At 37.4% G+C, this 16502-nt stretch overlaps 1 protein-coding gene across 3 annotated transcripts in view; it reads left to right on the top strand.

Moving 5' to 3' along the window:
• CTNNA3 (catenin alpha 3) overlaps positions 1 to 16502 on the top strand; it is a 523251-nt gene that overhangs the window by 43337 nt on the left and 463412 nt on the right. For all 3 annotated transcript variants that reach the window (XM_080402757.1, XM_080402758.1, XM_080402756.1), the window contains one exon: positions 2079 to 2198. In XM_080402757.1, the coding sequence (XP_080258883.1) occupies positions 2079 to 2198 (120 nt within the window). The remainder of the gene's footprint in view (positions 1 to 2078; positions 2199 to 16502) is intronic.

Here is a 16502-nt window from a genome sequence, read left to right as displayed (position 1 = left end):
AAGTAAACAAACTCAAAAAAAGACTGTACCTTATGTCCACTTAGTGAGTTTGGGAATCATAAGAGAAGACCTTTTCTCGGTATCGCTTAACCCCATAACAGGGTGCAGCAGCTTTGGGGTAATTTCTGGAGAAGTGTGTGTCATGGTTTGGAGCTGAGGGTGTATGATGAACTTGTACGGATATATTATGAGCAGTTTCTTACTCCCTTCTTCTAAAGAGGTAGTAATATGGATAGCTTTTGGTCAGCTTAAACTGTACTCGGGTCTTGCTTGCAGACGTTATGATTAAATTGCTTCCATCTAACAGAACTGGTGAAAGCAAGCATTGTAAATTCAAGGCTTTTCAGAGCAACTCTGGGCCAGAGATAAAATCTGAAAACAAAAGAACCTACAAAAGGTGAAAGATAATGAAATCAAACAGAAAAGAATAGAGAGTCTTTTGGTTTTGCCTTGGCATTTATGTTCTGTCACCCATGCTGTTACAGAATTCAGGGAAGTATGCTTTGAGTGAGTGAGAAAGCTTTCTTTTATTTTTTTTTGGTAGCAAACATTTCAAATGCAATAGAAAGTATCCAGTTAACTCCAGTTAATGGTGCTGAATGAGGTACAGTAAGATAAAGTACAAATAGATATAAATACTGCCTCAACTTGCATCTTGGTTATGAGAGCAGTGAGACTGAAATAAAAGCTGCAACATGGCAAACAAAAAGTGCTAACTTGCCTGAAAATTCCAGGATGTATCTGTCTATTGTAAATCATCAGCTGAAATCCACTGCAGCTGTTTGTTATCCCCCAAGAGGAAACAGTGGCTGTTCAACACCATGTACAGCTTGGGCTTGATCTCAGTCAGATGCCTACAGAATGAGTCATGCTGTGGAGCAGTCTACGTCAGCACAAGGTGTCAGTTCTGTTGTGAGCTTTTTAAAGAGAGACTGAAGATGAGTGGAGTTTTTCTTCCTCTTCTACTCCTAGGTTTTGTTTTTCCAATTCAATGTCTGTAGTTTTAGCAAAGATACAGAGAAATGTGTGCTGTAGTTACTACTGAATGGCTTGATTTTACAGATGTGACTGGAAAGCAATCAATTTCTTTTGGTCTTTTGCATCATTCCTTGGACATCAGTATCACATGCAAGCTTACAGTAGGTACTTCTACAGGGCCTGCAACTGTAGTAAACTAAGTCAGTATTTTGGATGGATTTAGAAGACATGTAGTTCTTACTGATTATATCAGTGTAAATAAATGTTTATAGACTTGCTTCCTGTGGTAATCATTGTGATAACAAGATATTTCTGAACTACTTACAGCTTTACAGCTGTCACATGCTTGTGAAGTGAAGAACATTTACAGATGGGGAAATAGTGAAAGTCCAGAGGAGAAGGTTCATGATTTCCTGAAGGTAGCAAGGAAGCTGTAGCTCCCATTCTCCTTTCACACAAATCTTAGCCTTTCTATTATATTTCCCTACAGCTGGATTGGTATTGTTCATCTCTTTGAAAAATACCAGTACTATTTTCAATAATAGTATGCATGAAAGAAATTTTAAATTCCAAATTAAGATCTGTAATGGAGTTTGTTTAACAGTGTCACAGCTTTCATGCAGAACGTGAGCACATTGCCCAAGGTGAGTATCTGGTCTTGCAAATTATTTTTAAGTAAATTAACCTGATAAGGGGTACGCTGTTATATATAAGATCTACTGTTATGCTTGATAGAATGATGAGTTCATGGCCTGCGTAAAGTTGCATAGTCTTTTATTAGTTGAAAATAAATAATATTTTAAATCTATATGAATATAGTCCATCCTGTAACATGATATAGAAAAAGAACTAACCTTTAGAGATTGTGTTGATTACTAGCATTTTGTCTGATGCAAGTCTGACCTATGAAGTTAGAAGATTTAATTTAACTAAACAGGGCATATGTACTGTGCTTTGAATTCTGGGATTGATTTCAAAACAAAATTGTAGGAATGTCTAAAAGGTGGTTATACTCAAGATTTATATTCATAGAATAAATCCCAATACAGTGAAACATACAGCAACTGTGTGAATGATGGTTTTTGTTTTTACCTTCACAGTTTCAAAGAACGTTTGAATCTTTAAGAAATGTATCCAGTAAGTCTGATCTACAGAAAACCTACCAGAAGTTTCGAAAAGATCTGGAAAATCTTGATTATTTAGCATACAAACGTCAGCAGGTAAGAACATGGAAGCTTGGCAGGAAGACATAGGATACTGGGTGGCAAACCCAATATGTTTGATAGAGTTATTGTTCTGTCTGTCGGGTTTTATGTTTTGTGTAATGTCATCACCTAAGCCAGTAGGAGGAGTGACAATTTTATTTAATGCATATGATGTTGGACTGCGTGGGTTTTGATTTCTCAACAGAGAGAGGGATAGGTAAAGTAAGTAAGTGAGACTTAGCAGTCTATTAACCTTTGCATTAACAGCTAAAAATTTCTTTTGTTTTTAATTTAGGGCATAAAAGCACTATTTGTTTTTTTTGACTTGAAAAATAAACTAAATCCAAGAAGTTAATGGCATCAGATATTGACTGTTCATGCAAACTACTCATTTTTTCTTCTTTAGAAATGAATTTATGAGGCTAGATTGCGTAAAACTTTGAAGTATACATGGTCTTTGACTTGTGCTTGCAACATCAAAGTTAAATTGAATTGTTAACATGTTGGGCATAGTTTCTGTCACTTATGCATGGATTCTGTGAAAATAGCTCTTATAATAGGTTTTCACTTTTTTGTGTTCTTGGTAAAATAAGACTGCCTCTTTCAGAGTGTACTGATGAAATGCTCTAACATTTCTGTGGGGGTAGTTTTGGTTTGTATTTTTCTGAATTCTGTCGCTTGGTGTCAGTGTTGTCAAACACTTAATTTGCTTGGGGGCAGACCACAAGTTGTTTATATCAGGTAATTGATTAGATAGTTAAAATTAGGAAAGGGCTCAGGGACAGGTGGCATCTGGACACATGAATATTTGATTCTTGAGACAGGGAGGTCAGGGAGCAATTGGTTTGGGTGAGTTTCAGTGTGGTGGGAGCTGTTATTCTGGTAGCACTATAGTGGAGCTCTTTACGCCCTTTGACATGGGGTGGCCAGCAACCAAAAGACAATATTGTAACTGGCAACTACTGTGGGTTTATGTTGTCTGATCTCATAATTATGTCAAGCATAATAAATGTCACATCTGCAAGGGCTTGGAAAGCGTGAGCCAGGGAAGTGTAAATTCTGTAATTACTTCTCAGGCTATCATCACACTTGCATTTGGAGTAGCTTTCTCTAGTCTGAATTCTCACTCTTAGCTTTGAAAAATTCCTTGTTATTTCAAGTGATATATATCTGGTTCTTCAACAGACTCTGAATATTCTTCAATAACATACTTCATTTCACCCTGAGCAGGTTGTCTTTTCTCCTGTTTTCAGATCTTCACTACCCTTCCCATGCACTTTCAAGCCATTTGTAGAATCTCATCATCCTTGTTTAATATCAGGCATGCGTATATCTCCCTGTGCTGTTCCTGCTTTGCATTTAACTGTGGTGGCAGAAGCTTTTGCATTTGGAAGTACTAAAGGTACTAAAGGTGTAAAATCACTTCCTGCTTTCAATCACAGAACAGAAGATAGGGTGTTCCATCTCCTGTTCTTTGAATCTTTCTAAATTGTTAAAAAATGCTATTAAGAAAATAAACTAAACAAAGGGTGAAATTATTAAAAAACTGTCAAACTGAAAAATTATCACTGCTGTTGCTGTTCTTAGTGTTAAGAGTGCCTTTAGGATGCCTGTAGCAGTGCTGTCTGTAATTCAAGGACACTTAGTTTTTGCCTAGAAGTCTCCAGCAATGTTGTAATCTAGCAGTTGACAACAGAACTTTGGTATGTGAACAGACAACAAGCAGTATCCTATTGTAAAGGTATGCTAATTTAATCTTTACTTATTAGATTTTGATTGTATGCCCTCAAAGTAATTGTGTGTTAAAGGACTGAATCTATGTGAAACCATTTTGGTTATCCCGTTTTAAAATATTTTTAGGATTGCTTCCTGAAGATTGTTGTATTTAGAAATGTTTTAAGTTCCTTTAGAAACTGAAGAAATTAAGGGCTGTATCAAAGATGTTTATGGGTCACACAGTAATTTTCTTTGCTTATGGCAAATAATGCTTCCAGGATATGGAGCAGAGCCCTTAACCTATTTTACTTTGGAGCAGTCCATTATTATCAGTCCAGCAGTTGTCTTCGTGATCATTTAGGTCAAATTTACATTTAAAAAGTCTTAATTTCGGAATGTAGACTCATTTCCACAGTCAAATGGTATTTCTCTTTGTTAAATAGATTAAGTACACTTTTATTCTCTGCCTTTGATTGTTCTGTTTGCTTTTTAAGATAGCATTGTATTGAGCATGAAATTTGTTCATCAAAGTGCTGTACTCCAGAAACTAGAGCCAAGTTTTCAAAAGAGATTATCACCTATCATCTGGTAGTTTTATCGTGTGACAAACACTTTTAAAAGTATGCTGAAAATTGGAGGGAGTTCAGGGCAGAGGTGAATTATTTATTTTCAAGAAAATAAGTGTTGTGATGGAAACCTTAAGGAGCTCAGTCATCGTAGTTTATCTGCAAAAGGTTATGGATTGGAAATATCACAGAAGTACTTAACTAAATCTTTATTCTAGTATGCAGAAGTATGACAGGATCCAATGGATGGAAGTCAGAAAAGATCAAATCAGAAAGCAAATGAATGTTTTTGACAATTAACTACTGAGATGGCTTAGTTAAGAGTCGCAGTACATTAATCACTGCTTGTAGCCTTTATATCCATAATCCATGCCTTTCTAAAAGATGTATAGTAACTGAGATGTACATCAAAGGGCAGGAATTATTATGGAAATTTTTAAGACTTGTGCTATTCAATGAATTTGAATGAGAATTGATGATTTTTTTCCCTAGACTTAAAAATGACAGTACATTTGTTTGTGTATTTGAGGGTAAAGGCAGAATTATGTCTCTTGAATTGCCAACCCGGATTAATAAATGGGTGAGTTAGTTTACTTTTGTATTTACTGCACTACTGCTGTCTATTATTCTGTAAGGTTGGATGTGTTGAGTTCTTGTTTAGGAATTTTCAAACAACCCTAGGATTTCACTTTAGAGTAATTTTAAGGACATGTAAGCATTAGATTCCCATAGGCTTTTCCTCAAATGCCTTCTTTCCTTTCCTCCTTTTAATAATTAGTCACACAATATAAATTATAAAATGAGAGTATAGGTTGTATTTCCAGTAGTCTAGCTTTTTATCTCCCCTTGACATAAGAACAACTATTTATCATGTTGTTGTGTAATTAAAAGAATTGATTTATGCATTCATTTTAAAAAAGCAAACAACAAATCAGCCTCAGTAGCTAAGAGACTGAAAAATTGTGACAATTCTGGTTTCAACCACCTGACATTTCTTGGCAGCTCCATGATTATAGTTCTGTCATTTAGCTATCGCTTCTGTCTGTCCCGTGTGTCTATATGGTTTGCTTAATGGGTGAAGAGGCTTTCCTTTCCCCTGCCCACCTGGAAGTGTTGATATTCCCCTGTTCCCAATTTTTGATTATGCATTCAGGATGCTGGGGTGGAAGACGTTTGCATCCCCCATCAGCTTTGCACTGCATGCGTAGTAGTTTTACATAGTTGCATGCACTGCATGCACCATAGTTTTACACATAGCACAGCTCTTCAATTAGATTTGTCTGTCTGTAATGCTAGTCTTGCATGATTTTAAGCTGCAAGCAGTTTGTGTCTCCATGTATGCAATTTTTCTATCTGTGTAGGAAGTCAGATTTCTGAGAAAAACTCATGCCTTTTTCATTTGAAGGAAGGAGAAATCAAATGACAGGGCAAAAAATGAGACATGGTAGAGAATTCCTTTGTAAAAACAACTGTTCATCAGTTTCTTTGTGTGTGGATCATGATGTGGAGATCTGGTGTGCTCACTCTGCAGCTGCATGAGGAGCAGAAGGAAGGTTTTTCTGGTCTTCTCATAGACAGAGTTTTTCCTTGCTGAGCATCAAAATTGGGTAAATTAGACAAGAAGCCTTAGGGGGCAAACTAGGAAGTATATGTAGTTGCATAGTTAGTCACACTTGCATCTGAGTGCCTGATACTTGTTCTGTGGTTAATGCCAAAGCTGCCTGATGCTGATGGCCTCAGAATCCAGCCTCATATTAGTCGATGTGATGAGGGAATAACAAGAAGTTGATTTTTAGTAAGTGATTAAAAGTGTTACTATACAGGGGTATTCTACTTTTAAAAAGGTATTGAAATTTCTGCTGGAAGTATGAACACTGACAAACTGAAGAGTGGGTGGGATTCCTCTTTTGGACCAATAAAGGTGTATCCAAAACTCACAGAGGAACCATTTGCACTTAATTGCTTTTTTCAACAGTTGTGATAAATGGATGAGATTTAAAGAAACAGGGAGGTATATTTTTGTTTTCCAAATGTAAAAGGAGAGTAGCAGTCACTCAAATCCTGTCAAAAATCCAGTCATGAAGTGTAACTGTCTTGCATGTCTTCGAAATATTCTCATGTGAGCTAGTGTAAGTGTTTGGGAATTTGGGGCAAATGGACATCGTGGTTTGTCTTGCATCTGGAATAAGAATTATGAGAAATAACCTCTTTCCCCCTTTCTGTGGGGGATATAAGTAGTTAGCATGTAAACCCCTGAACCTCCAAGATACAAAGAGTTGAACTGTTATGAGGTGCCCATGGCAAAAAGACCTTAAAACTTTGATGCTGGAAGGGAAATACAATTAAAGGAGGGGGGAAGTTCTGAAACAGGTTCTGAAATCTGTTTCTCAGGTATAAAACCAGCGGTGCTTTAAAGAGGTTCAGATAGATGCGTGGGGTTTATTTAAACCTGCTTCTTACTTCTTGAAAAAACAGAGGAAGACTTGTAAGGAGCCTGGGACTTGAGCAGAGGGCTAAAAAGGCTCCCTGCTGGTCTTTCCAAAGCTGCCTGTGCTGTTTCTGTGAAACTGAGTTACTGTCTACCTGTGCCCCAGTTTGTGTAAAAGATTCCAGTCTAATCTTGTCTTTGATAAATGTACCTAAAATGTCTTGGGAGCCAAGGATGGATGATGGTTGAAGTTTAACCATGGAGTGCCCAGGTACTTAAAAACAAGCAATACAAAATTGAGTATAACAGTGGGAAGGAAATATAATCTTCAGCTAGTAATTAAATTACAGTAACAACTAAGCAAGTAACACTAAAAGGGCATGACTTAAAAGCTGATAAGGAATTTTATGTGCATACCATGGGGGACTTGCAAACACCACTGATTTTGTACCTGGCCATTTGGTATGGTACCATATGTGTGTCCTATATGAATTGCGATGCGTGGGCATTTTATTTCAGTGGTATCTAGTGGCTCAGATTAGAACCCTAGTCTTTTCGTAGACTAGAAACTGATATTCCACCCCCCACCCCCAAATTAAATATACTGGTACTTCAGATTATATGTTTGTGCTGATGTGGGACAAAACCAGAATTTGTGGAATGTAAATGGGGTCAGAGTCTGAAGATGTTGGTACTTACTAATGAAACAATAACTGATAATATGACAATTATAATATTCTGCTAGGCAGCAATGTCCTCTGAAGGAGCTAACAAAACTGTTTTTATACAGCAGGATTGAGGTGAGCCTTAAAAGGAATAAATCATTTGAGGTTAATAGCTTTTGATTTCTGAGGAGAGTTTATTAAAAAAAATGCAAAGTATTTGTGAAATGTACTTTAACAGTTGACATCACTGATAAAGCAAAAGTAGTTTAACTATGTTTCATGTTGATGTTAGATAAAGCTGTGCTGCACTCTGAGCTCCCCCAGCCACTTTTAAAAAACAGTGATTGATTATCCTGACCTAATGTAATCAGCTGCTAATTATACTTGTCATCTTAATGAATTCCTGTCCCACAATTCTTCAGTGCTATGGTTTGTGGTGACACTAGTCTCTCCTTGCTCCTTCCTTTTTAGTTGCAAATGTTGACCAAAAGGATTGGCTGTTCCTTAGCCAGGACTCTATAGAGTGCAGTTTTAAGAGAGCTCAGATCTACTGCTCTAATCATAATCGAGGAAGTAAGGAGTAAGGTGGAAGTAAGTAAGTATGTATGGTAAAAAAGGGAGAGGCAGATTTTCAGTGGTGAACCAGGTTCCAGGTGATAGGTCAAAGTGGACACCTTTAATTTCACTCTGACGCTCCTGCTCTCCAGGAACACTTCACTGGGCAAATAAGGGCAAGTAGTGAAAAAATGTCATTTTGCAGGTAGCATACTGTCTTTTGAAGTAATAGTAGCTTTTGATTGGTCTTCAGGTATGATCTGTAGCAGATTATGCTTTAATTATTTAGCCCTAATAAAAGATGTAGGAAAGCAGAAGATAACTTCTTTCAGGTACAATCTGCTGTACAAACAGGGGTGTCCTTGCTGAACCTTTTTACTACAGCTTAATTTCTACCTACAGATGGTTCAGGGTGTGGCTGTTGTAACTGTCTGCAATGTCAGTAAGCATATTGTGGATTAGGCTATGTGATAAATAAAGCAGGATCTTGTGTAGCAGAGTAGAATGTTAATGATGGAAAAATGGTCAGGTGAGAGACAGCTGGAGAACCACTCCCATACAAGCCAGTATTTGGGCTTATTTTTCTCTCTTTTATATTCTCTTATTAAGAAAATTCAGTGCAAACTTAGGATGATGCAGAGATTCAAAGCGGAAACATTCAGTGCTCAAAAGAGAAGCAAAGTGATTTAATTTGATTAAGTTGGTGAGCTGTATTCCTTCAGCTTTTCCTAAGGCAAAACTATTGCTAACTGTAAAGTGGTATTGGATTTTCCTGAGCAGGGACTCTAAGACCAGGCTCTCTATCTAATGACTAGAATTTTTAAAGAAAAAGGTATTCTCTGAGCTGCTGCAGATGCAGTGATATTAACCAGACTTAGGTGCATACATTTAGAATCTAGGATTAGAGAGTGTTTAACAAAGTGACTACTAGCCCTGCTTTCAATGATAAATATCTGGCCTAAATAATTTGACTTCCTCACATTTGCAAGGAAGACAGAAATAAAGAGCATCTGATATGGAAGAATAATGGGGGCAACAGATACAGTACTCTAAAGTAGATCATATGATTTAGCCGAGAGTAAAGGTGAAATAATGACTCTGCATATGAAAATGCACAAAGGAATAATTCTGTGCTACAGAGCCTAGACTCTCTGAAATGGCAGTCATTAGCTGTGACATTTCTGGTACAGATAACTGCTGGAGTTGGTTTGCTTTTTTTTTATTAAAAAGTTACATTTGGGTATATTTTTTTATTAAGAGCATAAGATGGACAGATTGAATGTCTTCTGTCCAAAAATAGTTTTTGCTCCAAATTCAGATTAAAGTTCCTGTTCTATTTGATTTGTGAGGCTTAAACCAACATGGTCTAGTGAGTTTGGTATTTGTAATTCCGGGTAATGTGTTTCTTCTCTTGACAAAGGTTTTTCAAAGTGCTTCATTTTATGGTCCACTGCAAAATGGGAAAAATCTTGAAATCTCTGGGATGATTTTAGAATTACAAGTGGTCACCAGTAGTTCTGATGAACAAATACTGGAGAGATCAATGTGTTGCTGCATTAACATTATGTCTAGTGATCTAAAATATGTTAATTACTTTAAATGGATGATTTTGTAAAAAAATTGGATTGAAGCCAACTAAAGGCAAAGCTCTGGGTATACTGGCTTGTTAGCTGTAAAATTCTAACAGCACTGAAGCAATCACTTTGGTAGAATTCAGCCAGCCACTGAGAAATTCCATTCTTTGACCTTAAATTTATAAAAGGCATAATTTCATGCCTCCAAATGCTGATACCAAACAGGCACCTTTTGCTGTGGACTGCGGAAATCAACACATTTAAACTGTTTCAGCACGCTCTAATATTTTACAAGACCACAAAGAACTGCAAACCACTATCTTTTCTGAAAGGTGTCTGCGTTTGCTTTCTTCTGGTAATAGTTATGACAGTCCAAGTTCATCTGGAAGTCCTGGGCAGTCGACGTGGGTTTGCATTCTGGAATATCACATGGGATTCCTAGGCAGTTTCTGTAGCTGAAGAGACACCACCTTTCCTGGGGAAAGATGAGACAACACAGTGTAGTGGCTGCAGGCTCCTGCTTAGTTCAGAACAGGGATAATTAAAGCACTATTTCTTACAGATGCAAAACTGTGCTCATCCTGCTGCAGTGAGGGGCAGCTTGCTTCTCTGGGCCTACAGTGCCTCAGATGATTGACAGTGTTTTACATCTGCACTGATTTTCTGGACTCCTCTGAGTGCCCCTTATACATGTCCAAGATACACACAGAATGAGACACATAAGCTGTGTTTCTATGTGGCTTGTCTTGTCCATTTTATGAACATATGAACTGTAATCAATGCAAATTTTGTCATCTGTACATGATCAGCTGCTTATTCATGCAGTCTCTCCATAACACAAAATGACTCAAAAAATTTTAAGAAAAAAACCTGGATGAGTTTATGGTGCCTAACAAGATAATCCACATGTTAGCCAAATGGCTTTGGAGTATGCAGAGTTTTTGAGAATAATTGGAAATGGTAAGAGAGAAGTGGCTTGAGAAACGTGTCTGAATGGGACATACTTTAAGTTTATATGACGTATTTTCTGATTAATGGAAGCTCTTCTGAATAGATGTTTTTATAGGATAGATATATATTTTATCCATGGAGATTTTACATGTTATATGCCAGAACCAACATGTAGTCTGTTTTAAGCAGTCAGCACTCTTTGGAAGGAACGTCGTATTGTTTGTGTCAAGATATAGCTAAACTATCCCTGGGAAATCTTAAAAATTAAATTAGGCTGAAAATAACAGGGTCAGTTATTTGATAATGGAAGTTTCTGTGATTGTGGTAATCTATCCTGTGTACAGAAACAAAACAGAAACAGAACCCCAGTTCTGATAAGTCTTATTTTAAAACAAAATAGAACAAGGAAGAGTACTAAAAGAAAGTGAAGACATAAATTAAGTACAGTTGAAGTACATGTGATTAACAGAAAAACTACATGCAAAACTTTTGCAGGAAAGATGAGTGTTTTGGCAGGTGTGGTACACTTATCACAACACTTGACTCTATCATTCAAATGGTATTTTTCTTTTCTGCTTTTGTGTGGTTTCTTCATTGTATCTGCTATGTTAGTTTTTAGAAAACAATGGTGTTGCATGCGTCAATGGGGTTGTGGTCTTCCTGACTTCCATTCCCCCCAGGATGATATGCTGTAGTGTTTGTCGGATTCCGAATCCTGGAAATGGACAATGAACTCATCAAGAATCATTTCCAGCTAATAAAAGTGCAAAACTCTTCTCCATAGACCTAGTTGTACTGTATTTATACCAGACAATTTTGAACCTGGAGCTCTGCCAGTAGATGAAGTCCCTGCGGTCAGAAGCTTTCTGCCTTCTCTTTGGAAACTGTATTGTCTTTTATCATATGTTTATATAAGAACCTTGGGGTAAAGATCCTGACGTATCATATGCGTTGCACAATGCTAAAAGCATCCACTGCTTAAAATGATCTAACTCTTCGAAAACTTCATCATAATGCTCTGGACTGTGAATGTCAACAGGCTGTGGATCTGCCAATTGTCTGGGTTTTCCTGGGCTTGCTCTGGCCTTGGAGAATGGCTTTTCACACAGTGTTGTTTTTTTAAGGGAGAAAAGTCCTAACTGTCTTGATTTTGGGGCACTTCCTTCTGTTTCCCATTAAAAAGTGGAGATGATTATTTTTTTCATGGGAACTTTTTTTCCCCCCGAACCCCCATGTATATCTCCCTCCCAAATTCTCCCTTACATCTTTATGTTCTGAAGTGATCGGTGTATAAGGAAGGAGGAGAATATTAAAACAAAAATTATGTAAAAAATAATTAGACCATTACACATGGAGAATTCTGCTAACGAGGTGCTAAACTTCATTGCAGAGTTCACAGATAGACATGAAGAGCAGCAGGATGCGTTGCAGAATGTGCTCGTTCAGGGATGGTATACACTGACTACACACAAAGCACCAGTACTTCACCTTGCTTTGAACAGATTTTATTCGGTTCTATCCTTGAATGTGCAGTTTTAGCCCCTGATATCGCTACTGTTAGATGGCTAGGTTTTCAGAGCCGAGCTTAGACATGGGTCATTGTGAGCCTGAGCCTGGCTGAATGAAGGGTTGTAGCGTTCACATCCTCTCTGCTTGTGCTTCAGTTACATCAGGCATAAGGGCAGAGCTCCTCTTGCATTCCCTGCGAGGCTGCATTCTTTCCATGTACCAGGCTCTGCTTTTATTGAATCCCCCTCGACCCAGTGGAACACTGCAGCATGCAGTTGTATCTTGGTCTTTTGTTTTCCTTCTCTTCTTTTCTCACACAGCCCACCAAAAAGGCAGGCACTATACTTTTTTTTTTTTTTTTTTTTTTTTTGGCATCCTGGTGCTGGGCGACTGTGCAGATCTGAGTGGATTTATTAAATGTGGGGAAGTTCAGTGATGTGCATAGATGTACTATGCACTCTGTAGTATTTTATGTAGCTGGGTATGAGGGAGGATGGTGGATCAGGAGATGTGCTCTGTAACTTTCCGAGAGTGGGTAGAAGGGGGGTTCCTTCAATGTTTTTTGTGACATGATCTGTCTACCTGCACCTGACCTCTCTGTCCTTGGACTGTTCGTAGGCCCTAGACAACATATCCAATACAGCTATGTGAAATCTGAAAGTGGAAAGTGATAACTCCCTTTTGAGAATGGATTGAATATGCTTTGGGGAAATTTTTGCTCACAAGACCCCAGTAATTGACTGATTACTTCCAGTGCTTTCATCCATGCACAGGTGTCTGAAATGCTCTGGCTCCTTGTGAGCTTCATTTCCCTAGGACCCCCCATGTGGAAGACCTGATCTTGGCTCTTCAACAAGGAGGACAAAATAGGTTTACCAAAGTTATTTGTGTGCACTGCTGAGAGCATTTGTGACAAATGATTTTTGCCTGAAATGGACCTATTAGTTGTTGGTTTTTTTGGTTTTTTTTTTTCTTTTTTTTTTTTTTTTTTTTTTTCTGTGTGATAGTTCTAGAGAGAAATGCAGAAGTCTGGCAGGAGAAAACTAAGTGTAGGCTAGAGAACACAAGATTTACTCATATAAAACAACAGTGATTTCATGTGCTAGATAGCTGGTTGATAATTTTCTGTCAAATTCTAATTAGTTTTCACAAAAAAAAAAAGTTTCCAGTTGTAAAACTTGATTATTTTTCATATCTTTTACTGTGTGTAGCAATGGTGGCAGTAAAATCCAAAATGCCACGTTTTAGCTTTTAACAGCCAAGGGGGTTGAAGATATATACATGAACAGAGTTTATTGAAAACTGCCTGAGAGGGGACATCAGCAGCAGCAAAGAACTGAAACAACGATCTTCATCAGATAAAAAAGACAACTTAAAAATCCTTAAAATCTGGCAGGTCAGTTCATAGCTTTGAAGTGATTTCCTGTTACTGGCACACGCTGTATGCACTTGCAATGAAAACAGAGCACAAAGATGACTTAACAAAGAACACTAGTTATTTTCTGTAAGGTTTGTATATCATATGTGATGTTTGCTACCATGACTTTTCTTCCTGTTTTCACCACTTAAAAAATAATTTCCAGATTCTATCTGTGAAGACAGTTTTGATGAATGCAACTTAGAGCTTAAGCACAGATAGACTGCTGGTGATATCTTTTTTTTATTTTTCTTTTTTCTTCCATTTACCAGGCTGTTACTGCTCAAGCTGCTTAGTCTTGCCAATAATCTGTCAAAGCAAATCTGATTTTATATTTTTGCTGTTGAACTACCCATAACATACAGGTCCAGGTGAGGAAGAGGAAAATGGAAAAAAAAATACCAACCAGCATGAGTCTTCCCACTGCCACTGTGAGAACCAGCTATTACATGTTACTGTCTCCTTTCAGTAAATCATTGCAGAGCAGGCTGTAAGAAAATGAAATACATCAAGGTTTTGTCTTGCTTCTTGTATGAATGTGGTCGTGCTAAAATGAATGTTCTCACTGCTGAATGAGAAAAACAATCACAAGCCTAGATGTCTCTGAAGATAAAATAGAAATACATTACACTCTGGAATGTACAACTGAAAAATCTGCCACCTTCTGAGAATTAATAGATGAACATATAAACTCACTGGTGATCTAATGACCCCTAAATAAGTGAACAGTTTTTCCACTAATGAACTGAAAACACATTCCTCTTGTATATATGTATTATTAGTTATGGAGTTGGCCAAGTATTTCATGCTGGAATAATCTGATAGGAGAAAAATGTTTCATCCTTAATTTAAGAGGTTGTTTTTCTTGTGGAACTGCATTTCAAGGGCATCAGACTGACTACATTCAAGCTATTAAGGCATGGATACTTTATATCTTAAACTGTGACATTCAGCTGAATCCGATACAGCTAAAGATGTAATATAAGGAGGTGGAAAAAAAGGAGTAGACTATTCACAACATGCAGAAAGTCAGAAATGGGGGGGGGGGGGGGGGGTGAGGGGGGGGGCAGTGAAGCATGTACTAAAACTTGCATTAAGGAAGCTAGAGTTATATCAAATATTAAGCTTTTCTTACTGGTATCAACTACTCTAAAGAAAGTAGCAGGCCCTGATAGATTCTTAAGTTCATCAGAAAGTTCTGTTTATAGTAGTATCCTGGAAAAATGTTAATGGCATATACTGTTCCTTAGACTCAGATCTGTCTCATTCCTACAGATGGCAAAGATCTGATCCTTTGGAGTTCATGCAGGTATGTTGTCTTAAGGCAAGCTGCAAAATCCTAGCTATACCGAACATTGTGCTCCTTAAAGTAGGCAGTATGTTTGTTCAGTGCTCTAAATGTAGCTGAGTGCATTTGTTTGTCAGGAACTGCATTATACCTTTATTTTGCATACAGGTGTCATTCATGACTGTGTATTGATACATTAATGTTAGACTACTGTTTTGCTTTAATGCAGAATAAGTGTATTTAATATCTTCTAGTGGTTGGTGTCTTCTCTGCAAGTGCTTCAAATACTTTGTAAGACTGTGTATGAGACTTCTGTAAATTAACAAGTAAGGGAGATCTTAATCAAAGTATCTATTAATCCCGTAAACTGGTGCTGAGGAACAAGTGCTGTTTCAAGAAGAGGTGAATGCAATAAAAAACCAGAGTTTTTTTGTTTGTTTTTCCACATCATGGAGCATACAGTAATTAACATCCTGAGTAGGGTAACAATTCACATTACTATTAGGCAAAAGAGAGAGGAAAGCAGCAGTCTTAAGTTAGAGGACTAGACCAGCTAAAGAGAAATAAACTAGAAGCATATTGCAGATAAGAAAATAATATATTTTAGATGAAGATTTTACTGTCATTACCAAGTTCTTCCCAGCTAACTCAGTTTAGGCCAGTGCATTTACAGCATGAATTATAGAGCTTGAAGCTACTTCCTCAAATAAATTGTACAACAGAGTCCAGAGATCCAAACGTTTTGCAGCATTTAGGATATAGTTGTTTGTTCACAATAATGAACTTTAAGTATTTAGTGACATTTATATAGCCTTTGGTTTTTAACCCCAATATATGTGCAGGGGTAAAAAGAGGTGATAGCCTACCAGCGTAGCAAACTAGAGATGTTTGTACTCTGGAAACACTTCCAGCTTTCTCTTCTGTGGTTTACAAACTTAAGCTTCACACCTTAACAAGTATCTGACAGCCATTTGCACCACCCACTCCACTTGTGCATTTGTTTTTCCTGTGCTGCCACGTGGTAGTGCCATTCTGCCAGAAGAGTTGGGGAGTGCTTGTCCTGGAATTCTTTAGTAATAGGATCAGTGCATTTGTGATTTGGGGTTTTTTATGGGACAAAGTAACTATTTTTGTGCAGGCCTCTTGACATTTTTAGAATATGAATGCTGCACAGCAGATCATTATGATAAAATAGTATGCGTGCTTCTTATGGTTTCTTCTGTATAGATGTGATGGTATCCTTGTTTAGGAGACTGTAGAGAAAAACATGTGTCTTTTTCTATTCATCGTGTGTATTTTATTTAGTTATAAGGTTTTGGTTTGGTTTTCTCTCTATGGTCCTGTTGAATTAAAATGATTTAAAACATTCTTTGCTTGCTTGCCCAGTCTGTGACCTGCAGAAGAGTGTGTCCATGTAGACTTCATAGCTACTTGCAGTGAAACTTATATTTGTTGAATGAAGTGTTCTGGTTGCCCTTGGTATAATGTAGAAAGTACTTGTGGACTTTTCCAAATAAATATTGCTATTTAAATGTGAGTGGTTTGTAACTGGGGGCAAATATTTCGTGTGGGTGAGTGAATTTGAAGAAAGAGTTCACGCTTGTGTGTTTTTAGACTGCATTGTTCATGCAGTGGTGATGGCAAAACAAG

This window comes from Falco punctatus, assembly GCF_963210335.1.
Source record: "Falco punctatus genome assembly, chromosome: 9".
NCBI lineage: Eukaryota > Metazoa > Chordata > Aves > Falconiformes > Falconidae > Falco > Falco punctatus.
Note: the sequence above shows the minus strand (reverse complement) of the source record. Positions and strands in the feature narration are given on the sequence as shown.